Genomic DNA, 27,629 nt, shown 5'->3' with positions numbered 1-27,629 from the left:
TGGTGATGAAAATGATGGACATGTTCCATACATACCTGCTGGTGATAGAATGATGGAAGATGTGCATGATTCTATCACTATGGAGATGGCAGAAGGAACTACACTTCCATATTAGAAGGTATGTGCTCAGTTTTATGCTCTGTATATGGGGTTGTTTGAGTCTCTGCTTCTTATCCGATTGTGAATTTTACAGCTTTTTCTGAGCTCTGTGTTTTCTGATCCTAAGCAGAGACTTCGGTTAGTAAAGCTTTGTGGTTACGTTTGTTTATTTGATGCTTGAAGTTGTGGTTAGTAAACCAGAGACTTCGTTGTTGTGGTTTGTTTGATGGTAAAGCTGTGTGTTTGTTTGATGTTACTATAGTAGGATTTGGGATTGTCACTTAGCTAAGGATTTACAAACTTGATTGATGTTCATTGGTTTTGCAGGAAACATTTGGGAGTTGGATGATTACACAGATTCTTTCCCATTCCAAGCCAAAAGTGATTCCTCTGCTTCAATCCTAAGTCTCTTGCTCTTGTTCTTGAGCAGTTCAGCTTCTCCTTCACTTCACGTCTTTATTGTAAAAACTTATAAAAAATTATTATAAATAATTTACAAATAATTTACAATGGCATAACATGTTTTATATCTTATAAATAATTTATATTGGGATTTCTAGAGTTTTTGTTTGGTTTTGAATGAAAATTTATGTATATATATTTTAGATCAATATTTAAAATTAATATGGTTAAGATTAAAAGAAAAAATTGTTAGATCAAAACATGGGTAGTTTAGTCATTATTCTAATCAAATCCATTTAGATGAGAATGTAAAATAACCAAACAAACACATTTCCATTCAAATGCATCATCCAAATGAACTATTTTTTTTTGTTTGTTGAGTCATTTGACATTCAAGTGAATCATTTGGATAACGCTTTTGAATGGATCATTTGAATGAACATGCTAACTGGTGAAACGAACAGGATCAAAAAATAGTTCATTTGGATGGTCAATCAATAATTTTCCTGTTATTTTTTGATGAACCATTTTCATCCAAATGGTCCAACTAGAATCATCCAAATGAGTTTCAAATTTTTGCCTAAAATTTTAAAACTATTCAAATGATCCATGTGAATGATTTTGGATGATGCTTTTTTTTTTTACAAAAACGAGCAACACCTGAATGATTCATTCAGATGGTCCATCCAAATGAATAAACGAACAAGGCGTTGGCCTTGGCCTCTCTGGTTACATGGTCGAAGATCATCAAAATCTCACGAACAGAAAACACCCATTAAGAAATCATGTTTCCAAGGCTATTTTTTACGAACAGCTTAATTAGCTAGTTGCTGTACTAATTTAGTAATTTGTGCAACATTAAAAATTTATAATCCTAGTGAAATAACACATTCTTTAAACAGCGTTTGACATCCAATTTTCCGTTAGCAAATACGGTTTTCGTAAGATAATTAATCGTCTTCATAGACTCATTCTCATCAAAGAACGTCTTCAAGAACGTTTAGCTTGTTTATTCTATCTTTTTATTCTCCTTCTTTAAAAGATTTACCAATAAACTTACCATATTTTAAAACAGGAAAAATAAAACCATTTAAATAGATAAGGAAGTATCAAAATACACTGACGAACCATTTGTGGTATTGGCACCATTTAGCTGGTATACATATGAGTTCTAATTGTTGATGAGTTTATGGTCATGTATAATATACCATGCGTCGAACTGTCAAAGTTTGCAAAATCATAACTTCTTCTATATGAAAAAGTCAGAGACAATAATTCCTTAAATTAATTCTCAATCAGATCATATTCCAAATAGTTCCTCGCTTATATGGCAAGGTCTTGATCATTATCAGGAAAGGTAATGATTGACCGGTGCGATGGTTAAATCCGACCTGACCCGACTCATACCTATGTGGGTTGGAGACTCTTGTGGGCGGGTTCAATCTGACCCATTTGTTATAATGGGTTGGATTTATCTATCCAAATTCAATAATATAAAATCCAATAGCTAAATAGGTTATACGGATTACCCATATATAAATAAAATAAAATAAAATAAAATAGTTAATATTAAATCCATAACATATCTTATAAAATAGAATTATAAAACCAACCAAAGTTTTCAAACTTAAGAAAATAGTATCAGATATTAAAATAGAAAAACATCCTAAAATCCTAAAGCCAAAAATCCATTAAACCAAAATAAAAAGTCATTATATTAGATATATATTATTTTTTGTTTTTTTCGATTAATCTATAGGTAATCCATAACCTTGATGAGTTTATCCCGTTAAACCCATGAACCCATTGGACGAATCCATCAATACTCATTTATTTATTTGGGTATAAAAGCTTAACCATACCGGTTAAAATAATAGACGAACAACATAAACTCTTTCTACCCATTTTGACACCCCTTGTTAGATAGCATCGACATTGCACATTTTTTAGTTTTCCTTCCCTTCAGATCCGTTGACCAATAAAACAGACGAAGCTAGGATATAAGATTTCAGTCTTGAAACAACTAATGTTATTATTAAAGGAAATAACAATACATTTTGACTAGATTAATTTATCATGATTTATTTTGGAATATTTCTATGACAACAACATACACGGTCTTGAGTACATACGCCAAAATCATACTGATAATCGTTACAATAATCAGTGCAACTGACGTCCCCATGATCATGACACGGTTCAAATCCTCCGAAGCATTTCACTTCGTCAAACAACATTCCATAACCTGTTTGTCAATACAAATCATTAAACCAATATACACATTAATTATATGGAAAAAATCAAGCCCATGATTTAAAAAGTGGATGTAAGAATACAGTAGTACCCAATCTTGTCGTACGACTGTGAACAAAAGATATGACGAAAAAGATAGTAAAAACATATGTTATTAAAGTTTTTATTTTGATAACCATTTTTGTGATATTTCTGAAGATTGTTTGATGAAATTTTCTAGATTAGATGATTATATATATAACACAAACATATGCAAAAAGGTTATTTTTTTTATGGTAAAAAAAAATAAAAAAGGAACATGAAGTTTCAAATAATTTTCTTATAGATTTTTAGTCAAAACAAAATCATGTATAGTGACTCTCTTACCTAATTAGTTCGTGAATGACCAAATTAAACACTAAAATTACATTACATATGTTGACAAATTAAATGTCAGTGGTTCTTACTAAAATAAAATAGATGGTAGAAACACAACTCAAAATATTAATAGTCTACATATATATTACATAGCAAATTGTTCGGTTTTTAAAACTCAGGCTCATGGGCGTGGCGGAAGTTATTAAAACTTTGCGATTTTGTAGCTACATTTCTGAAACTTGAGATAGGTAACGGTACCTCAACTCTGTTCTCGCGTGATAAATGGTACTTTTTGGGCTGTCTTATTTACTAAGTAGGCGCTTTTGTCCACGGGTTTTTAACATTCCCAAGTATGCGAAGGTTGTGGTCCTTGTGGAAGTGGTTTCTCCCTCGAGCTGGTGTATTCGGAATTGTTCGTAGTACTCAATATCAGGGTTTTTTAGCATTCCCAAGTATGCGAAGGTTGTGGAAGTGGTTTCTCCCTCGAGCTGGTGTATTCGGAATTGTCGTGGTACTCAATATCAGGGTTTTTTTGAACAGTTGCGCTCGTCACCACTACCCATAGCGAAAGGCAGGTAGGTAGGGCATGTTATGGATTTTTAGAATTTTTTAGGTTTATGAATAGTAGTCTCTAATGTTGATTATAATTTTAATATGGACGTTTTAGGGAATTGCGGTTGTGGTTGCAGGAGTTTGTGGGTGGATCTTTCAAGCGTTTTTAGTGTTTGAGCGACTGATTTTCCAATTCAGCATCTCTGCGCACATGCTAGCTTGTCCAATTCGGCGTCTCTGCATAAATGGTTGAAAGACATGGTTAGAAAAGCAAAGATTAGTCGAGATTGACCTAAATGGGTCAACGATACTCTTTAGCAAACAATGGTTGAGAATTGGGAGACTAAAAAAGCAGAGGAAGAGAGTGTCATAGACTCTAAAGCTCGTATGTCTGACTATAATAGTCTCGGTCCTCACATCCACTTAACAGGGCCGAAGTCCAATCAGCAAATCCAAGAAGAACTTGTTACTAAGTTTTTTAGAGGAAAAAAAAGAAGATCTAGAGTTAATGGATGCAATTTAATTTAAATGTCTATTTCAGAACAAAGGATAAGAATACTAACAGTACTAAAATGACTTTTTGGATTCAGTCACAAATTGGAATCAAAACTATATGTTGAAAATCTAAAGAGTATTTGGGAACTCGTGTTATTACGTGTTCGATACAAATACACTAGAACTTCTATAAATTAATACTCTTTCAATTAATACTCGCTATAAATTAATAAATTCTTTCGGTCTCAAGTTAGGTCGGTGTAAAAAATGACACATTTCGATAAAATAATAAAATAATTTTTTTTTTGGAAATCCAGTGTAAAAATATGGTCCAGTGTAAGTTAGGTCGGTGAAGTGACCTTAGTGCAGTGGCAGGAGGTAAGTCCATTTGTAGAAGGCACCATCACACCCGGGATCGAGTCCCGGCTCCTACGAATGTAGGAATTTGGCTAATGGGCTGGCCAGTTGTGGCCCAATGGTTGACAAAAAAAAAAAAATATGGTCCCATCAATATCATAAATTAATAATCATATAAACTAATATATATATATATATATATATATATATATTATCTAGTGAAATATATGATTATATTATTATTTACCTATTATTGAATTTGTATTCTTGTTGGAGCTCATTTCTAATCTTCCTGACTGTATCAAAACTTCTAGTGTTCTCTTTTAAGTCGTATCTAAAAATTGCAAAAAGTTATCTACGCGATAATTGCTAAACTTTACCTATCTTTTTTAACTTCATCATGTATGAGTGATTTCTTCTAAACTACGAATTTCTATATGTATCATTTTCACCTGAATAATCTAGTAAATTATTGACATCTATCATATTACAATAGCCAAGATTATTAATCAATCAAGTTTATGAGCACCAACTTCATAAATTAATATTTTATTAATTTATCGATAAATTAAAATCTTTATAAATTAATAAAATTTTATAATCCCGATCTTATTAATTTATAGAGGTTTTGCTGTATATATTAATGATTTTGGTACACTTTGAGATTCTTCATGGTAAATATTACCGACCAAAAGGAATATATATATTACCGACCACAGGAGAGGAAGAACAAGTGACTCTTACCTTAATTCTTATAAGAACTTTTTGTATGAAACTAACATAGTAACATCGTATACCCTATTAAATTTACGTGTTATCAATGATCTGAAAAAAGCATAGATATACATAGGTTTAGAATTCTGGATTACGAAATAAAAGAAAAAAGCATTACCGGTTTGAAGTTTCTTGAAGAATTAGAATTCGTCTGTACTTTTCTGTTTAGATTCCGATAGAATATTCTTACAAAAGGACTAGTCAAAAGCGGAATTGAAGCGACCCTACTACATAAAACTAACATTATCCAATTCAAATGAGTTTGTCCTCTTTATAGAACGCAAAGGTCGGCCCACTCATAAATTCACAGCTTAACTTTCCAATTAGTTTTTACTTTTTTACATTCTTATTGAACGAAAGCCTAACGGTATTAATTAAACTTCCCATGACGACGAATGCATCGAACATCCATCTCTAAAATTGAAGAGTTTTATAACCGTCCAATAACCAAATCACAAAAAGTATTACTAATTTGCGTCGGGAAAAATGTGAAAAAAAATTATTATCTTACGAAAATACCAAAAAAGGTATATTTGTGGCGAATCAAAAATGTTATACAAATTGAACATCATGTTTTTTTTGGTAAAATCAACAAAAATTTATAATTTATTTAGAAAATTAGACATTTAACTGACCATACATAAAGTTCATGATTTTTACAATATTTCTGAATGTTACTGTTTCTTTATTATTATATTTTTGTCTTAATTTAGATTACATTTTTTTTGTTAAACCTCAATTTAGATTACATTTAACAGATTTAAGTTTAAAATGAAGAAGATTAATTTTTTGAGTCATATATTAAAATACTTATTACAGTTATTATTTTAATATTAAAATACTTATTTTTGTCTTAGGTTTCTACAAAACTAATTCTTTTTTTTTTTCAAATTGTTTGACACAGATCTGTACTAAGAAATGGAAAAGTATTACCAACTTTGGATTGTATTTAATTGATAGGTGAACTTTTTTAGTCATTTAAGTACTTAAATAGTCGGTTGGTCATTTGTCGGACAAATTGAAGTTTAACATGGAGAAAGAAGACCAAACGGTTAGTGGGTCACACAAGAGATCCTTCATAGAGATTTATTTTGCTATATATATATATATGTGAACGTCTAATTTGTAATATGATGTTCAAAACCTTAGTAAATTCTAAACTTTATTTAGTGAAGTAAATGTTTAACGTACAAGGTTGCGTAAGAGAAAATATCAATTGTGTTTGTCACAGTCAGACAAATACTAAAACCGATAAAAAAATATTTAGATTGTTTCAACTTTCAAGTAATTATTTTTAGTTTCGTTCTTATTTTGATATAGAATACGAATTAACATGGAATACGATTACTATTTTCTGATAACAATTTGATAATATTGTCAAAACATTTAGATTCAAAAATATATATTTTCGTAAGTTCGATTTTATTTCTTGATATATAGAGTAAGCTAAACTGACAAGAACGAAAAATACTCTAGTGTACATTTTCGTTTGAGGTATAAACACAAACCTCCTTTTTGATATATATTATAACCAACTTTGGATTACGTTTGACAGAAACAAATTGACACAAAACTTTAATACAAAAGTGACGAAACATAAATCTTTTGAGTCATGCAACTAAAATATTTTTTGATTGTTACGTACACATGTTACCGGAAATGGTCGGTCGGTCATCGGGCAGACAAGAAATTTAAACATAAACCAAACCAGGTAGGTCCGACAAAGACTATTCTAGCGCCACGTGGCGTCAAAACCACCTAGTACGTTTCACATCAAAACGTGTCGTTTCACTAGCCAATCAGAAAATCACACAAGGTAACAGTATTGAATTGTTAAAACGACGTCGTAGTACCTGGAGTGGGAACATACTGACAAGTGACCGATCAACCACCACGACGAGATCTTAATTTACAAAACAACCCCTGATGAGTCGAACTGTCTAGATACTGACACGTGTCGTCACGCCAACGTGGCATCACCTGGATTAATTCAAACGAAGCTTCGCGCGCGTATCGCAAGCCGTTGGATTTTATCTCATGGTTTAATAGCCGTTGGATTAAAATCTTTCTCTGGAAACGTTTAGTAGTCGGTCGTATTTAATTATCCAGAAGTTATTAGTGATTAATCTTTAAATTAATTAACTTTAATTTCTATATAAAGCACCATTATGCTTACACTTACAAACTCATCACACACTACTACACACAAACTCAAACAAGAACAAAAACACAAACACGAACACAAAAGTTAGTTTTTTTTCTAAAGAGACAACAAGTTAGAAGATGGCACCTGAGAGCAATACCAAACTCACCGGACCTGTCGTCTCAGCCACCGCTAACGCCGGAGAGAAGAGGGCTTACGTGACTTTTCTTGCTGGGAACGGTGACTACGTGAAAGGAGTGGTGGGGCTTGCTAAGGGGTTAAGGAAAGCTGAGAGCAAGTATCCACTCGTGGTGGCGGTTTTGCCCGACGTACCGGAGGATCACCGGAAACAGCTTGTTGATCAAGGCTGTGTTGTTAAGGAGATAGAGCCGGTTTACCCGCCGGAGAATCAAACCGAGTTTGCTATGGCTTACTACGTTATCAACTACTCTAAGCTTCGTATCTGGAAGGTATGCATATATAAAATACATATATTTTATTTTTGAAAATCATAAAATAAAATCTATTTTATTTAATATACTTTGAATATTTATATAAATATTTGTATAAAATAATATTAAATGAATTTCGGTTAATTTGTTTAGTTGTAGTTAATTGGTTCAGTATTATTTATTCTCATCCGAAAAAGTTACTAGTTATATCATCATTAAAATACACATTTTTTTCTAAAACTTATTTTTCTCTAAAATTTATGTGTGAAAATGATTGATTAATTCAAAAATATTTGTCAACTTTTGTGATCACTTTATTCTTGGGCCAAAATTTTGATTTGTCTTTAGTTTAATTTCTTTTGTACTATATGATTGCAGTTTGTGGAGTACAACAAGATGATATACTTGGATGGAGACATACAAGTGTTCGACAACATAGATCATTTGTTTGAGCTCCCTGATGGCCAATTCTACGCAGTCATGGACTGTTTCTGTGAAAAGACATGGATCCACTCCCCACAATACAAGATCGGTTATTGCCAACAGTGTCCAGAGAAGGTGACTTGGCCAGAGGCCAAGCTTGGTCCTAAGCCGCCTTTGTATTTCAACGCCGGTATGTTCGTTTACGAGCCTAACCTCTCCACTTATCATAACCTCTTGGATACTGTCAAAGTCGTGCCTCCCACTCTTTTTGCTGAACAGGTAAATAGAAGAGATAATAATACTTTTACGCAGGATTTTTTTTCAATTATTTTTGATATTACAATCGAAACGTATTATAATAACTTGATTTGTATTTTGAAACAGGATTTCTTGAATATGTACTTTAAGGACATATACAAGCCAATACCATCAGCTTACAACTTGGTCTTGGCCATGCTCTGGAGACATCCAGAGAATATAGAGCTTGACCAAGTCAAAGTTGTTCACTATTGTGCTGCTGGTGCTAAGCCTTGGAGGTATATTTTGGGCCTATATTATTAAGATAGTCATTGAATAGTAACTAGTAAAGTTAATATAATTACAAATTTTCGTATCAGATTTACTGGAGAAGAAGAGAACATGAACAGAGCAGATATCAAGATGCTGGTCAAGAAATGGTGGGACATCTACAACGACGAGTCTCTTGATTACAAGAACATTATTGGAGACGGCCACAAGAAGCAAGAGGCATTTCAGCAGTTCGTCGAAGCTTTGTCCCAAGCCGGTGTGCTTCAGTCCGTCAAAGCTCCATCAGCAGCTTAAAAGCCATAAGATCATTAAGCTTGTTGCTGCGCTTCTTATGACTAAATATTGCTTTGGTTTAAAAACTTGTTTATAGGAATGAATATATAGCTATATTATATGAGATTGTGTTACTATATTATTTTTATTGGTTTTGGAGGCATTTTTTATATATCTAAATCAGTTTTTGCTAAAGTAACCATGCGTCCTGCTATATTGACCATGCGAGATTCGGAAAAAAAATAACGTTCATATAAATTTCGATGATTCAGAGGCTAAGAAAACCCCACATTAGAAAACTAATGCTTGCAAGTCAATATTGAAAAAGATGTAAATATATATATCATGTGACCTCAAGATTCCTAAAAAAAAACTATAATCACTATGTGAAATCCAATGGCTGAAAAGCTGTTCCTTTGAAATTATGTCACATATCTAACCTTTCATCTGTTCAATGTACAAATCTAGCCCTTAACATATTGGATCTTATTCAAAAACTTTTGTTAAATCGGTTTTGACTGTTATTTCTAATCTAAATGGTGTTTATTGCTTTCTTTTTGTGATCAGGCAGAACGAACCATTGTCATATACAATAAAACCTCTATAAATTAATACTCTATAGATTAATAAACACTATAAATTAATAAATTTTGCTAGTCCCAAGTTGGAACAGTGTAAAAAGTAACAAAATTCGATAAGATAATAAGATAATACTTTTTTTGAAATCCCCATGTAAAATATGGTCCCAATAATATCATAAATTAATAATCATGTAAATATATATATATATATATAAATTCTGATATAGTAAAATATGTTTCTCGTAAAACTCATATCTATAAAACAATTGTTATGTTGTATCTTCAAATTATAAGGATATAGAATATTCTATAACATTTCATAAAACAGCTAAAACTTTTTAAAGTTTTCAATTTCTAAATATGCATCATTTACATTTTGATAGTTTGATAAACTATTAAAATACGATAATTGATATTCTTATTCATTAATTTGAATATTTATGTCATGTATATAAGTGAATTTGTCTATAATATTTGTAATTCATTGTCAATAATATCTTTTAATTATTTCAAATTCAATTCCAATACCATAAAATTTACAACATCCAAAATTTCAATCTTATTTTGCAAATATTGTCTCAATTCATAATTTTCTTAAAAAATAAACAATTAAAAATATACCTATAAATTAATAATTATTAATTTACACTATAAAATAATAATAATTAATTTAATTATAAATTAATATCACTATAAATTAATAAAAAATTTTGGTCCTAACATTATTAATTTATAGAGGTTTTACTGTACTCTACATTTTGCGTAATATTTTAACTATCTACTAATATTATGCTATTGTTGACAAAGCCACATATAAGGGCCTCGATAAAAAGTACAACAATTAGAATCTGATATGAAAAAATAATTAATTAGTTCATGTCTTCGAGATTTTGGCTAAAAAAATGAATTTGATATAGAACAAAATTTGTGCAGAATAGCTAAACCTTTTTACAAATAAACCAGCTTTAACATACATAATATTTCTATATGGATTGGTGTTATTTATCACATCACTATTAAGCAACTAAAACTTCCATTTTTTTGACAACACGACACTGATTTGCTTGTGTTTCAGGTCCTTCGTCATCCATTCCAAAAATTTGAAAACTTGACTCACCTGACTATTCAGAGTTGCAAAACATTAGGCTGGGACGCGATTCCAAAGTTTCTAGATGTTGTCAATGTTTGGAAACCCTCGTCTTGGAGGTAAAAAATCAAGCTACTGCGTAGTGAATTCAGTTTTATTAGTAAAAGCAAAAATGAGCAAAACAGATGCATCAAATGATTTATGTCTGTTTTTTTTATGCTTAGTGATTCTTCCACTTAGCCACATATGAGTATGGTGATGGGTGTCATCCCTGCCAGATTTTGGTTGAGGATGAGTCTTACCTAGTAACATCCCATGTAACTCTTCTGGAAATATATGAGACTATTAATGATAAACAAAGTGATGAAGGAGTCGTTACGAAAGACGGAGGATAAGTTATTGTAGATGAAGCACGGTTTGTTGAGCAAGTGAGGTTTTTCTTGATGAGAATGTCACATCTCCAACAAGTGAAAATACACGGCAAAACCAAAGATAACATTAGTGCTTTGTATGAAATTGCCAGTCAACTTCGGAGACTTGAAGGCAAAGCATCCGCTATGGTTCAAGTATCGATACTCCATGATTAAAAAACAAAGGCGCCTCTCCCATTGATATGTGGACCAATTTGAAAGTTTCTTATTAGTGTATATAGGATAGTCAATTTACATAAGTCTCTGCTTGTATTACAGTATTTCAGGCTTTGATTTAGGTCTCTAACAATTGTATATAAACCCTTAATTTTAATATTTATTGAATTAATGAGAATGAGATTATTTGGGAATATGATATTAAAGCAAAAATATCTCAATCTCAATCCCTAACTAACTTCCGCTTGATCCTTTGATTTCATCGGAATCTCACCAAATTCTCACCGGATCTCTCCAATTGTAATCTTTATTGAATTAATGAAAGCATCTCACAAACTGATATTCCTCTTCCTCATTATGAACTCAGAACTTGAGCGTCGATATACTCTTCATGTTGATTCCACTCTTCTCTTCCGAATATATATGACGATTGTTTTGATTGGTAACCAAGACAAATTGGGAGGCAACAAGTCTTTCGATAAATCAAATATCTCATAATTCTTCATCTTATTATTGAAATCTATTGAAATCCATGGCAGACACAAGATTAAATCTATTGAAATCTATACAGTAAAACCTCTATAAATTAATAATATTGGAACTATAATATTTTATTAAATTATAATGATATTAAATTATCCTCTAATGTAAATTATAATTATCTTGTAATATAAATTATAATTATCTTATAATTTAATATATTAATTTATCTTATATTAAATTATAGTGATATTTTCTTATTTTATATTGTAAATTAAAAATTCTTAATTCATAGATGTATTTTTAATTGTTTGAATTTTTAAAATTAGGAATTGAGACAATTTTATGAAAATAAAATTAGACTTTTGGATGTCAAAAATTTTATGGTTTTGGAATTGAATTTATACTATTTAGAAAACATTATCTACAATAAATTAAAAATACTACAGAAATATTTATTTATACATATAACATACATAAATGCAAATTAATGAATAATAATATCAATTGTCGTATTTTAATAGCTTATAAAAATATCTAAATGAAAGTGATGTATATCTACAAATTGAAAACTAAAAAAAAATTAGTGATTTTTATGACATGTTATATAGTATTTTTTATCATTATTTTTTGAAAAAAAAAACATAACGATTGTTTTACAGAGGTGAGCTCTAGAAGAAAATTTATTTTTTAAAAACTTAGTATATTATTAGATATATATATATATATATATGTGTGTGTAAATTTATATAATTATTAATTTATGATATATTGGGATCATATTTTATATGGAGATCTAAAAAATTATAATTTTATTATTTTCATCGAATTTTGTTAATTTTTAGAATGGCCATACTTGGGACCAACAAATTTTATAAATTTCTAATGTTTATTAACATATAAATTAATTTTTTTACTGTAGTTTTTCCCTAAAGAAACAATATCAAATTATAATTTCTTTTTGAATGAAGATTTTTCCAAAAAAAATAACAGTTTTAATGTGATTTTGGTGTTATACGACTTTTTGTATTGTACTTCTTTCCGAGCTTTGCAAATATGATGAGGTTATAATGGATTCTCAAAGAAGACGGATCTTTTCAAAAAGCATTGCCATATTTCCAAAAACAATTTTTTTTTATTAACTTACGAACAAAAATGTGATTTCTATTAGAATCTTTTGTTTGTTTATTTCTTAAAAAAAATTCTATATTGGTTTAAGGGTTAATTAGCTGAATAATCAAATTTACAAATTTAATTAAGAATATAGCATAGTAATTGAAAAAATTGGAAGAATCAGAGGAGGAGTAGATAAAATTACTATTTTGGTGTTCTGTTGGGAGGTGGTGGACAGTGGCTGGAGGTCGCTAGAGGTTGGAGTCATTTTAAAATATCAACAAAAATGGGTTTTAAATACAACCGAGAACAATAACTCTCTTTGTTCATGAGAGTTTCTATGAATTTAAAAGTTTTGTGATGCAGCAGATGAATCGTTGTCTACGATTTTTGAATTTGTTACGGAAATTTCATCATTAAAAAAATGGCACCAGTTTAACAGAAATAACAAAAACATGTATTTGTTATAATTTACTTTACCATTTTTTTGTTATACTACCATTGATTATTTCTATAATTTTATTAATTCCCAGATATATATTAGTAATGTTTTTTTAGAGGAAAAAAAGAAGAAGATCTAGAGTTAATGGATGCAATTTTATCTAAATGTCTATTTCAGACAAAGGATAAGAATACTAACTGTACTAAAATGACTTTCTGGATTCAGTCTCAGTCACAAATTGGAATCAAAGTTATATGTTGAAAATCTAAAGAGTATTTGGGAACTCGTGTTATTAACGTGTTCGATACAAATATATATATTAATGATTTTTGTACACTTCGAGATTCTTCATGGTAAATATTACCGACCACAGGAGAGGAAGAACAAGTGACTCTTACCTTAATTCTTAGAAGAACTTTTTGTATGAAACTAACATCGTATACCCTAATAAATTTACGTGTTATCAAATGATCTGAAAAAAGCATAGATATAGATAGATTTAGAATTCTGGATTACGAAAATAAAAGAAAAAACCATCACCGGTTTGAAGTTTCTTGAAGAATTGGAAATTCGTCTGTACTTTTTTTGTTTAGATTCCGATAGAATATTCTTACAAAAGGACTAGTCAAAAGCGGAATTGAAGCAACCGACTACATAAAACTAACATTATCCAATTCAAATGAGTTTGTCCTCTTTATAGAATGCAAAGGTCGGCCCACTCAAAAATTCACAGCTTAACTTTCCAATTAGTACTTTTTACATTATTGAACTAAAGCCTACAGGTATTAAACTTTCCATGACGACGAATGCATCGAACATCCACCTCAACCCAAAAACAATTTAAAATAAATCCATCTCTAAAATTTGAAGAGTTTTATAACCGTCCAATAACCATATATATCACAAAAAGTATTACTAATTTCGGTTGGTAAAAATGTGATAAAAATTATTATCTTACGAAAATACCAAAAAAGGTATATTTGTGGCAAATCAAAAATGTTATGCAAATTTAACATCATGTTTTGTTTGGTAAAATCAACAAAAATTTATCATTTATTTAGAAAATTAGACATTTAACTGAACATAAATAAAATTCATGATTTTTTCAATATTTCTGAATGTTAATGTTTCTTTATTATTATTTATTTCTCAATTTAGATTACATTTTTTTTTGTTAAAGCTCAATTTAGATTACATTTAACAGATTTAAATTTAAAATGAAGAAGATTTATTTTTTGAGTCATATCTTCAAATACTTATTACAGTTATTATTTTAATATTAAAATACTTATTTTTTGTCTTAGGATTCTACAAAACTATTTGTTTTTTCAAATTGGTTGACACAGATCTGTATTAATTAAGAAACTGAAAAGTATTACCAACTTTGGATTGTATTTGATAGGTAAACTTCTTAGTCAGAAGTACTTAAATAGTCGGTTGGTCATTTGTGGGACAAACTACCATAAGAAAGTTTAACATAGAGAAAGAAGACCAAACGGTTAGAGTGGGTCACACAAACTCATCACACTACTACACACAAACTCAAACGAGAACAAAAACACAAACACGAACACAAAAGTTAGTTTTTTTTCTAAAGACAACAAGTTAGAAGATGCCACCGCTTACGGCGGAGTGAAGAGGGCTTACGTGACTTTTCTTGCTGGGAACGGTGACTACGTGAAAGGAGTGGTGGGGCTTGTGCTAAGGGGTTAAGGAAAGTTGAGAGCAAGTATCCACTCGTCGTGGCGGTTTTGCCCGACGTACCGGAGGATCATCGGAAGCAGCTGGTGAATCAAGGCTGTGTTGTTGAGGAGATAGAGCCGGTTTACCCGCCGGAGAATCAAACCGAGTTTGCTATGGCTTACTACGTTATCAACTACTCTAAGCTTCGTATCTGGAAGGTATGCATGTCTAAATACATATTTTTATTTTTGAATTTTTTTCATAAAATAAAAACTATTTATTTAATATAGTTTGAATATTTAGATAATTATTTATTTAAAATAATATTAAATGAATTTCGGTTAATTTTTTAATTGTAGTGAATTGGTCAGTATTATTTATTCTCATCCGAAATAGTTACTAGTTATATATATATTATCATTAAAAAACACATTTTTCTAAAATATTTTTTGTTTGTTTGTCTAAAACTATGTGTGAAAAGGATTAATAAATTCAAAAAAATATTTGTCAACTTTTGCAATCATTTTATTATGTTTCCAAAAAAAGTATGGGAAAAAATTTCATTTAAATCACAAACTTTCGAATTTTGGTCATTTAAATCATGAACTTTGTTGTACGCCTTTAAATCAACAACTTTTGTTGATTAGGTTTTTTAAACATGAAATTTCGTTGACCGAACCAAAAAAGACATGACGTTAAATCTGATAATTGACCTACTAACAGACGTTACTATGCCCTTAATCAGTCCGTTACTAACAAAACGACGTCGTTTTAATAGAAGTTTTAGTTCAAAAAATGTCATTTAAAACGTGAACTTTTAAATATAGGCCATTGAAACCATGAACTTGTAAAAATATGTCATTTAAAGCATGAACTTTCAAATTTCTGTCATATAAACCATGAACTTGTCATGGGTGTTCGGTGAAAACTAAACAACCTGAAAATTTTGGTTATCGAAGAAAACCGAAAATAGAAAGCTTAACCGTTCGGCGCAATTGATTTGGATAATCGGATTTTGGTTCGGTTCGGACAGACTGGTTTATTAGAAACCGCATAAGTATGTAAGCCTAACCGGCTAAACCGTTTAACCCTAGTTTAGTTTCTCTCTTCTTTTTTTGACTCTTCCTCATGATGCGATTCTGAAAAAGAGAAAGAAGAACTTCAATTAATCCTTCTCTTTCAATCTTTGTCATGTATTTTGTATCTTTTTGTATTTGTCTTGAGTATTTTTCATTTATTAGGACACTACAACAGAGTTGGAAGGATTGATCATCTTGTTTTAGGACACTACACTAGAGTTTGAAGGATTGATCATCTTGTTTTGGGACACTACACTAGAGTTTGAAGGATTGGTCACATTTTTCATGTATTATGGTTTAAATGACACAAATTTAAAAGTTTATGGTTTAAATGGTATACATTTACAAGTTCATGTTTTAAATGACCTATATTTAAAACTTCATGATTTAAATGACATTTTTCGAATTAAAACTTCCATTAAAACGACGTCGTTTTGTCATTAACGGAGTGATTAACGACATAGTAACGTCTGTTAGTAGGTCAATTATCAGATTTAACGTCATGTATTTTTTGGCTTGGTCCATGAAACTTCATGTTTAAAAAAACTAATCAACAAAAGTTGATATTTTAAATGACATACAACAAAATTCATGGTTTAAATGGCCAAAATTTGAAAGTTCATGATTTAAATGACATTTTTCCCATAAAATATTCGTGGGCCAAAATTTTGATTTGTCTTTTAGTTTAATTTCTTTTGTATTTTATGATTGCAGTTTGTGGAGTACAACAAGATGATATACTTGGATGGAGACATACAAGTGTTCGACAACATAGATCATTTGTTTGATCTCCCTGATGGCCAATTCTACGCAGTCATGGACTGTTTTTGCGAAAAGACATGGAGCCACTCGCCACAATACAAGATTGGTTATTGCCAACAGTGTCTGGATAAGGTGACGTGGCCAGAGGCCGAGCTTGGTCCTAAGCCGCCTTTGTACTTCAACGCCGGAATGTTCGTTTACGAGCCTAACCTCTCCACTTATCATAACCTCTTGGAGACTATCAAAGTCGTGCCTCCCACTCTTTTTGCTGAACAGGTAAAATAGAAGCTATTGAAAGTAGTTTTAAGCAGAATTTTTTTTTATAATTCTTATATATACTGTAACCCAAAACATATTAGAATCATTTGATTTATACTTATTTTTGTTACAGGATTTCTTGAATATGTACTTCAAGGACATATACAAACCAATACCATCAGCTTATAATTTGGTCTTGGCCATGCTTTGGAGACATCCAGAGAATATAAAGCTTGACCAAGTTAAAGTTGTTCACTACTGGGCTGCTGGTGCTAAGCCTTGGAGGTATTTTTAAAGTTCAAATTGATAAATGCTCTCAATACATATATTTCATAGTATAATATTAGATAAAAAATTTTAATTAGATGATCTTTGAAAAGTAACAAAGTATAAAGTTAATATATTAAAAAAATCTATATGTTGCAAATTTAATCAGAATTTTAGAAGTCATATTAGAAAGATGTTTTATGAGGTAGGTAGTAAAACTATCATTTTACCCACATAACTTACACATATAATAGTTTTATGTAACCATATTAACTAAAATTGACCATGATTTTGTTAAATGAGTTCTTACAAAATTTTGGAATCTGTTAATTTGAATTATTCTGAAAAGTTGCGGGATGTGTTGTATCAGATTCACTGGAGAAGAAGAGAACATGGATAGAGAAGACATTAAGCTGCTAGTCAAGAAATGGTGGGACATTTACAACGACGATTCTCTTGATTACAAGAACATTATTGGAGACGCCCACAAGAAGCAACAGACATTTCAGCAGTTCATTGAAGCTTTGTCCGAAGCTGGTGTGCTTCAGTCCGTCAAAGCTCCATCTGCAGCTTAAAATTAAAGACCATGCTTCTACGCTTCTCAAGAGTCATGACTATAAAATATTGTTTTAGTTTGAAACTTGTTTATAGGAATATTATATGAGATTGTGTTACTATTTTATTTTTATTGGTTGTGGAGGCGTTTTTAAATCTTCAAAACAGTTTTGACTTCCTTTCGATACTAGCTTGTTTAGTAGGAACAATGCTTCCTGCTGTATTGTAAAGTATATTTACTATATACATATAAGGCCATATTTATCGGTGGATCAGTTAGGGTGATCTTGGGTTTTTTTAAATTGAAATTAATTGAACAGTACCCATAAGATCAGCCCAATTGATCTTAAATAAGATCAGTTCTTCATTTGATCTAAAGGACACGTGTCACTCTCGGAAAGAAACTTGCGTTTTATTATTCATTTCTTTCGAACATAATTTTCTTTCGAAATATTTGTCTTCTCTAATTAATTAAATAAAATGTAATTCTTGTTTAATTAATTAAGTAATATGTTTGTTTTTTATGAATTTTAGTAAAAGTTTTATAAATTTTTATAATTGTAATATGTTTAAGAATATTAATAAACATTATATTATTAAATAGTATTAAATATTCTTAAATTATTTATTAAACATTAATCTATGTATTTATTAATCCATATATTTTTATGAATTTTAGTAAAAGTTTTATAAGTTTGCAATTAAAATGATATGTTTATAAATTTTTCTAATTGTAATATGTTTAAGAATATAAATAAACATTATATTATTAAATAGTATTAAATATTCTTAAATTATTTATTAAACATTAATCTATGTATTTATTAAATATTCTTAAATTATTAAATCTTAAGATCTTACACATGTTCTCCCAATAACTAACTTCTCAACAAAAGTTCTTAACAACTGATCTTACATTATTTTTACAATATTTATACTCTAAGAACACCCTAAACTGATCTCCCTATAAACATGCCCTAATATGTGTTAAATTATATTTGGATTTTTATTGCATCAAGCAATTTTTTTCTTTATAGAAGTCACCTTAGACTCAAATTCTTACTTGATATATAATATCTATATGAAATGTTGACAAGATATAACGAAACAACTTAGCAATAATAGCATGTATGGAGCTGTTTGAACAAGATATGGACACATGAAAGCATTGCCCGTGCCACCAGACCTAACTTTGATCAAACAATAGCTGCTAAATTGTAGGGAAGGCGGAACTGCCTTGTGCCTTACAAGTTTCACAAGATTCGGAAAACATAGAGGGAGAATATAAAACTGATGCTTGCATGTCTATAATAACAAGATGTATATGTATATATCATGTGACCTGAAGATTCCTAGAAGAAATTAAGCTACAACTCACGGACGTGTCATCAGTTTGAGCACGGAGAGGAGCTTAATTCATGTGCCTCAGAGGAATGAGTATGACCATATATATCGTAAAGTTGCTGACATTATTATGCATTTTATTTTGAAATTTGGAATTTCTAGCCAAGACATGATTTAAAACTTGCTTAAAATTTATATGCCGGTGCCATTTGATCAGTAGTTGTCTTTTTATTTCCTGTATCCATTCTTAGTGCTTCCTCTCATGAAGCAACACTGGTTCAATAGAGAAAGCACTATAAACCAAAAGGCTTTCGATCAAAAAACTAAAAACCAAAAGCGTAAAACAAAAGCCTTATATATACATAATCATAGACGACATATATTACTCAAAATGTTGACTTAGCAGTGGATTTGAGCTCCTTTGCAGAGAAATAACATAAAAAATGAAAAATATATTATAGCTTTTGCTACGTTTATTTCTACATGTAAGTACAAATTACTAAATACCACATATTTGAAGTATTTGGTATCGATTGTCAAAGTTCTTTGCAATTTTTAATAGGGAAAATCACGTTTTAAACCTTCAAAGTGTTACAAGGTAGCACTTTAAACCTCGAGAGAATTTCACTACCATTATAAACCTTTAAAAATGATTTTACTAACATTTTGAACATTTAAAATAATTTTACTAACACTTTATACCTTAAAACTAACTTTCGTTTTTGTATTGCCAAAAAAATAACAGAATAATAATCTCCGTCAACGCGAAATAGTTAAACTATGTTTGTTTAATTTAAATTTTAATTATTTTTAGTTTTTATAAATAAATAAAAAGATAAGAAATAAATATGTGTTCATTTATTCTTCACATTATTAATCCTTTTTAAATACATCTCCACTGGATTCTAAATCAAATCGATTGACTTCTCATTGGAAACAAATAAATCATTTAAATATATTGTCCTCTACAATTTTACATCTGTCAAATTTTTTAACCTTACCTCTGATTCTTCATTTTTTTTGCTTTGATATATTTTAATTTTTTTATCAGTCATCATAATAATTAAATTAAAATAAATTAAATAAATATTTAAATCATCATAGTTTAACTATTTCACATTGAAGGATGTTACTGTTCAGTCATCTTTGATGGCGGCACAAACAAAAAAGTTAGTTTTAAGATTTATAGTGTTAATGAAAATATCTCAACGACACTTTGAAGGTTTAAAATGTGATTTTTCCATTTTTAATATGTGTTTCAAGGTTAGTATGGAAAAATCGTGTATAAAAGCACATCTCTGCTAGAATGAGGAGAGTCAAGAGACATAGAACGAGTTTGTTGATATGTGTATTACATCTCTGTTCGATGTTTACTTTCAAAGTTTGGGATGTGTTCATTGTTTTGCAAACCTTAGTAAATGTTTTCCATTTACATTATGTGTTTGTTTAACTCTCTATACTTTATTTCTTTCATTTTCTTCAAATTTCTTTATCAGTCCGAAGAAAAGTCTGAAACTTGAAAGTGTTGTTCCAAGTAACCCTCATTTTCTTATTGATTATCTCGAGTGCTTATTCTGGAAATAAGCAAACAACTCTCTCCACTCTCAAGCTTTTAAAATGATTCTTCTAATGGTTTATACTCTTTGACCAGTTAATTCTGATGGAAGAGTTTGCATTTCTATGTTTTATCCTCTTTGTGACAATCCTAATGGATACGAGCTTGCCTCAGAACGTTGGACCCTTATCCGTAGTTCCACACGGTAAAATGTTTCATTCATTCTTTAATTTTCCCCATTTAGCTTCAGTACCATGGTAATTTGTTAGCAAGGTTAAGTAATCTTTGTGTTCGTGTTTCTTAGGGTTGCTATAGAACTTTAACATTCTTCGAGTACAACATAGCTTATACACAAAATTTCTCTCGCTAGCTTTTCAAGTATGCTTGACATTTATGATTTCGTTGTGTGGAGCCTTTTCATCCATAGTGTTTGAACCAGTAGTAGCGGAGGCAGAGTATAATCATGTAGGTCAATTGATCTTGGTGAAATTCTAAATTTAGATAAAATTTTAAGGAAAAAATCAAATTGACCCTGGTATAATAGTACAATTGACCCTGTTAAAATTTTTAAATCACATAATTGACCCTAATAATTTTTTTTGACCCTGATGTGATGATTTCCTAGCTCCGCCACTGGTTTGAACTTTCTTAATTTATTTTTATTAGTTCATGAAAGAAGAAAACAGAGAAAGAAAGAGGCTAATGATGTTGGATCTATAGGATGCAGGTAGAAAGTGTTGAGTTTCTAATAGAAAATTTTGTACAGAGTTACATTCCATATAAAACGATATCATGTTTGAATATCTGACTTTTATATGGATTAATATTTTTGATGATTTTTTTTTTTGTCAACATTTTTGATGAGTTTTTAAATATAGTTTTCATGTATTAACATAAACAATTTAGAATATAATATAATCAAAAATAATCACTTCACATGTGTCGGTTGCATGAGTGACGCTAATCACGGTCTAATGCATAATAAAGTCACAATAAAACTGACGTTAAATTTATGAAAACCGACGCAAATACATTGTTATCAAAACTAATATCTATACTATTAAATGGGGAGTACGAAACAAGATTTTGGAAAGAAAAAAAAAACTTATCCTATATCCATGTTGCCAAACAAGTCCAATTGCTTATATAATTAAAAATAAAAATAAACAATATATATGATAAAAAAAACTGTTATTCAAAAATCTAATATTTATGGAAATAATAATTACGAAATTGATTATAAAATTAAAATTACCCGATATTTTTGGAAATGGTTTAAAGTTGTTACCATAAAAGCAAATTATTAATTGAAATTGTATATATATAACGTAAATGGTTCAAGATTTTGAGATATTTATAGAAATCTAATTTAATTTTTGAATATTATCTTTTATTTTAGATTTTTAAATTTTCTTAACCAAAAAAACTATGTTAATTAATTCATCTTAATACATATGGAAAAAAACAGAAAAAAATATGAAAACCTTAGTATATATTTACTATATATCTATACTATTAAAAGGGAAATATTTTTAATTAAGTAGACATAGAGTTAGAGAATATTACATGTAATGCCATTATATTAAGTCTCACAATTATAAATGCGTATACAAACAGATTTTTTCAAAAAATGAATTTCATCAATTTGTTTGACATATAAGGAAATCACAATTTATTTTTACAGCCATATAAATAGAACCAATAATTACTCAATATCTTTGAAAGCTATTTAAAGTTTGGTTCCATAATAATCAAAGAATTAAAATCGAAAATTATATATATATATATAAACATATTTGATTTGATTTTATATTGTGAGATATTTACGGAAATAACAAATCAATTTAATAAAATTAGATAAAAATAAATAATTAATTAGTTTAGATTTTACAATATTTCCTACACGAAATTTAAGTAATTAATCATGATTAGTATAAATAGAAAGAATGAGAAATCGAAATATTATATATGTAAAAAAAATTAATTTGATTATATATTAAAATATATAGAAAAGTGTATGTAGAGTTTCACATTGACTAAATATATTTATACTATTAAAAGAGAATTATTTTTCACTCTATAGTCATAAAGTTCTCTATTATTAAATGTAATGTCATTCAAGTTAGAACAAAAAAAACAGAGAAAATGATAATTTGATCAAAATAAAAACTAAAAAACTCGTGGATCCTAAAGTGACCGGTTCGTTTGTAATCGGGTTAAATAAAAAATACGCGGATCCTATGCTATCCAATTTGAAAGGATTCTGATCCTACCCAGCGTGGGTAAAATAATAATACTAACTACAAGCATATTTAATCCCTAAAATCACTCAAACTATTTAATGCATTTAAATGAAACTATCTAATTACAAACAACTAATTTAAAATTCAAATTTATAAAAAGTAAATTTGTTACTATCAAAATCGGGCAATTAATTTTAAACTTATATATGTAAACATATTTAATTTAGTTATATATTTTTAGATATTTACGGAAACAATAAATATATATAAATTATGATTTTCTTTTCTTTTCCTAAAATCTATATAACAAACTTAAATGAACGAAATCTAAAATAATGATGAATATCTTTTTGTGTTAATATATTAAAAAAATTGTGTTAGGAAACCCTAACTAATCTAATCACTATATAAGACATCAAACTCTTCCATTTCATTCATTCACAAAAAAATTTCGAGCATAGTTTTTCAAATTTCTAACTTTTATTTTTCATATTGGTTTTAAGTGTTTCAGTTTTGGAACTCTTCAGAAACATGTGAAATATAAAAGTCAAGATTGTACAACTTTTAAAATAGTAGTGCAGGTTAAAGGATCAAATATTTCTAATCGATTTTCTCTTATCATTCTTTTTGATTTTTTTGTTTTTGTTTTTCTATGGTAGTACATATATACATTAACTATAATAATGTATTATTTTTATGCTCCATGATTATATTGTTACATGTTGTCTATTAGGTGAATTGAAAGGAAGGATTTTGAAGCATGTCATACATTCTCCTTGAGAATGGAGTAAACCTATCAAGGAAAAGTGTACAAAGCAATAGACGGAGAAACTATAATCTACTTATTTTTTTTTTTTCATTTTCAAGAGTCTGAGACACTGTAATTAGTTGAGTTGTATAGGTTTATATTATGGATCTCTATTACTATAGTATTTACATGTTCTTAAGCGGAAAAAGTTTAGAACAAATTTCAAGCGTTAATATATATTTTCTAACAAATTGCTTGCAAACCAGAGGATGATTTCCATCTTGGTTCATGAAAGTTCTCGATATACTTTGAAAGCAATAGATCTTAGAAGGGTGCAAAATTCTAATTTTAAAATTAGAATGATCAAATCTATTTATCTTTTGTGAACTTTGTTTAAATTAGGGGTTTACATGAAAAAAACATGAGGGACGAAAATTGAAATTGGTAAGAGCCATTTGGAATTATTTTAGTTTTGGATTGACATTTCATTTTTTTTTCTTTACTTTACTTATAATTTTTAATGAATTTTGAGACATCAAAAATGAAATTTGACTTATATATTCCGCCTTCTCATTATTATTCATTTTTCTGTTTTTATGTTATAAAGTTCTCAACTGTTTCTTAAAAATAATATTAAAATTAATTTAATATTTTTTGTCTACAAATAATATTTACAAAAACACAGAATTCTAATAAGAAAAACAATCTACCCTTTTTTTGTGTGCATAATGTTGATGGTGGTTACTGTGTTTGTAAATTAGTTTATTAATTATCTTTTAATAAACCGACCAAATAATTACATCCACTCTGAAATATTTGTGATCAAGAATTCCCAAAACTGAAAATAACCACGAAGCAACCAAAAGAAACTTTGTGATCCTTACTATTTATAATTAAAAGCAACATAAACTCTCACCTATATATATATATATATATAATGATATACCTTTAGAACGTATTATAAATAATTATCATATCAAACCATAATATTTTATTTTGAGCTAATTTATCTATTTATTTTCCTCGAAAATATTATTTTATTTTATTTTTGAATTATATCGACGTTTACAATCTTATATGTAACATGTTGTTAAAAAAAAAAATCTTATATGTAACATGTTTTTTAAAAAAGCATTAAAGTGTGTTTTACAATATTAAAATTTTAAAAACTAAGAAATGTAATGCAATATAGATGAACCAGACATAAAATAATAAGAATAAAAAAGTCAACTAATTTTGTAATATTCTTTTATTATATGATATAGAAATATACTATGAACTATATTTGTGTTTGTCCCAAATGGTATTTTGGTAATTTTTGTATTCGTTTCATCTCGTTTCCAATTGAGAATATTTTTTTTGTCTAATATCGGAAATGTCATATATCGAGAATCTTCACTATTGGAAATGCATTCTTTATACAATTAGAATTCAGGTACAACACGAAACATGAATTACATTCACTCCGAAATATTTGTATCAAACATGTTTTAATTATTTATATATATATTTTTACATACACTCTTATGTTTTGTTATAATATAAATGCTATATCAAGTCATTATTTTTGGGTACTCGATGTACTAATCGGTTTCAAATTTGTAAACCGCACTGAAACGGAGCCAATAGTACCCGAACAAAATTGAACTTATATATTGAAAAATACTTAATAGGTTCTATTTTTCTAAACCGTTTAACCAAACTTGATCGGGTAATATCCCAACCTGAACGGATTATCCGAAGGTCCAATCCTACTAAAAATAGGTTTGCAAAAATATTCTGTATATACGTTATATATTGCAAATCTGATTACAAATTTACTTTTTGAAATTAACTTTGCACGTATGGCGGGTCAGAACCTAGTTATTTATAAAAAGGCCATAATTTTTTTTTTTGAAAAAAAATAGAACACTCCATTTTTTGTTTGAAGTTTATACTATTTTTTTACTCTTTATTTTATTTTCTGATTTTATTAATTTTACACCCACTATAATATTACTGATCAAAATAATATTTTCCCTTCTGAAATAAAATACCACTATCGCTTAATTCTTTTAACTATTAATTAACTTTTGATGCCTAAGAAACCCATTATCAATTAGCAAAATTATATCATCGTAACATTGTAATAGTAGACAATAATATTTAAAAAGAAGAATTTTTATTTATTTGTGTAGGTTTAATATTACAAGTGAAAGTGAGAATTTATATTAACAGCTTTAATTTATTTTTCAATATGTAACACATACCATAAAATTAAATGATGAAATTTGAAAGAACTAAGTAAACCCATCAAATAAAAAATGTGATTGTGTGGGGTGGTGTTTTCGTCATTTTTGTTGTTTCATCAACCGTACGTTCACTCCCACGCTTCTCTTCTGATTGTCTCTCTCTCTCTTGCTCTGCTTCTTCGATTTCACAAGAGAGATTTAGGGTTTCTATTAGAGTATATAGAGAATGGTTTGATATTAACCAATTGTGATTGTGTTTCTGCAACCGATGGCACGCTTATCTGGTATCAGAGCAATGAATCCCAAAGATTCATTCGATTTTTGACCTAAATTTCTTCATTTGTCTTCGATTTCTCTGTTTCGATCGATTCGTTTGGCTATTTGCTGAAGAATCGTTGTATCGATCAAAAAATTTTTTCAAAAATCTTTCAATTCCGCTGTAAAATTGTTGATTAAAGATGGTGACTAACCGAAGAAACGCTCATCGCACGGTCCGCATAGCTTCTTCAGCTCGGAGATCGGGAAATCGCGAGGATTCGTCTCCGGAAGGTTCACCTGTAACCAGATCTCAGAGACGAGCTCCGGTGATTGAGTCGTATGATAGTATACACTCATCGTACTACCTCACAAATGGTGATAATCATTGTATTTCCATTATCTCTAAAGTATTCGATGGTACAAACTATGATGATTGACAAATTGCGATTAAGGTTGCTTTAGATGCGAAGAACAAGCTTGCTTTTATTGATGGATCTCTTCCACGGCCACCAGAATCAGATGATATATTTAGGATTTGGTCACGCTGTAACAGTATGGTGAAATCCTGGCTTATGAATTCAGTATCTAGGCAAATTTATAAAAGCATACTTCGCTTTGATGATGCGTCGGAGATATGGAAAGATCTCTTCACTAGGTACCATATTACCAATCTTCCAAGATCCTATCAGTTATCTCAGCAGATATGGTCTTTACAGCAGGGAACTATGGATCTTTCAACATATTATACCACTTTAAGAACTCTTTGGAATGAGTTGGATGGATCTGATTGTGTGACTTTGTGTAAGAGATGTGATTGTTGTAAAGCAATGGAGAAGAAAGCAGATCATGCTCGTGTGATAAAGTTCTTGGCTGGTCTTAATGAATCTTACGCTGTTGTCAGGAGCCAAATCATTATGAAAAAGCATGTTCCTACTCTGGCAGAAATTTACAACTTACTGGACCAAGATCATAGTCAACGAAGCTTCACACCAGCTCCTTCTAATGCCATTGCCTTTCAAGTTGCAGCACCAATTCAAGCACCAGTTCAAGCTCAAGCTTCAGTGAATGCAACGTATAATACCGGGAGGCCACAGAAACTGATATGTTCTCATTGTGGTTATGTAGACCATACAGTGGACAGATGCTACAAGATTCATGGTTATCCGATTGGTTTTAAACATAAGCATAAGAACCAGACAGAGAAGAGTCCATATTCTGAGAAACAGTCAGCTCCTATCAAACCGGTTA

General features: G+C 29.5%; 2 protein-coding genes across 2 annotated transcripts; both read left to right on the top strand.

Moving 5' to 3' along the window:
• Positions 1–7,420: 7,420 nt before the first annotated feature.
• LOC104758996 (galactinol synthase 2-like) lies at positions 7,421–9,303 on the top strand. Its single transcript, XM_010481973.3, has 4 exons — positions 7,421–7,902; positions 8,263–8,586; positions 8,692–8,843; positions 8,925–9,303. The coding sequence occupies exons 1-4, from the start codon at positions 7,573–7,575 to the stop codon at positions 9,127–9,129; spliced, it is 1,011 nt and encodes a 336-aa protein (XP_010480275.1). The 5' UTR covers positions 7,421–7,572; the 3' UTR covers positions 9,130–9,303.
• A 5,554-nt stretch (positions 9,304–14,857) lies between these two features.
• On the top strand, positions 14,858–18,246 carry LOC104760088 (galactinol synthase 2-like). The gene is made up of 4 exons (XM_087489896.1): positions 14,858–15,299; positions 16,875–17,198; positions 17,314–17,465; positions 17,818–18,246. The coding sequence occupies exons 1-4, from the start codon at positions 15,255–15,257 to the stop codon at positions 18,020–18,022; spliced, it is 726 nt and encodes a 241-aa protein (XP_087346022.1). The 5' UTR covers positions 14,858–15,254; the 3' UTR covers positions 18,023–18,246.
• The last annotated feature ends 9,383 nt before the right edge of the window (positions 18,247–27,629 follow it).

Source organism: Camelina sativa, chromosome 16 (assembly GCF_030686135.1).
Source record: "Camelina sativa cultivar CO46 ecotype springtype chromosome 16, ASM3068613v1".
NCBI lineage: Eukaryota > Viridiplantae > Streptophyta > Magnoliopsida > Brassicales > Brassicaceae > Camelina > Camelina sativa.
This window is presented reverse-complemented; position numbering and strand designations above follow the sequence as displayed.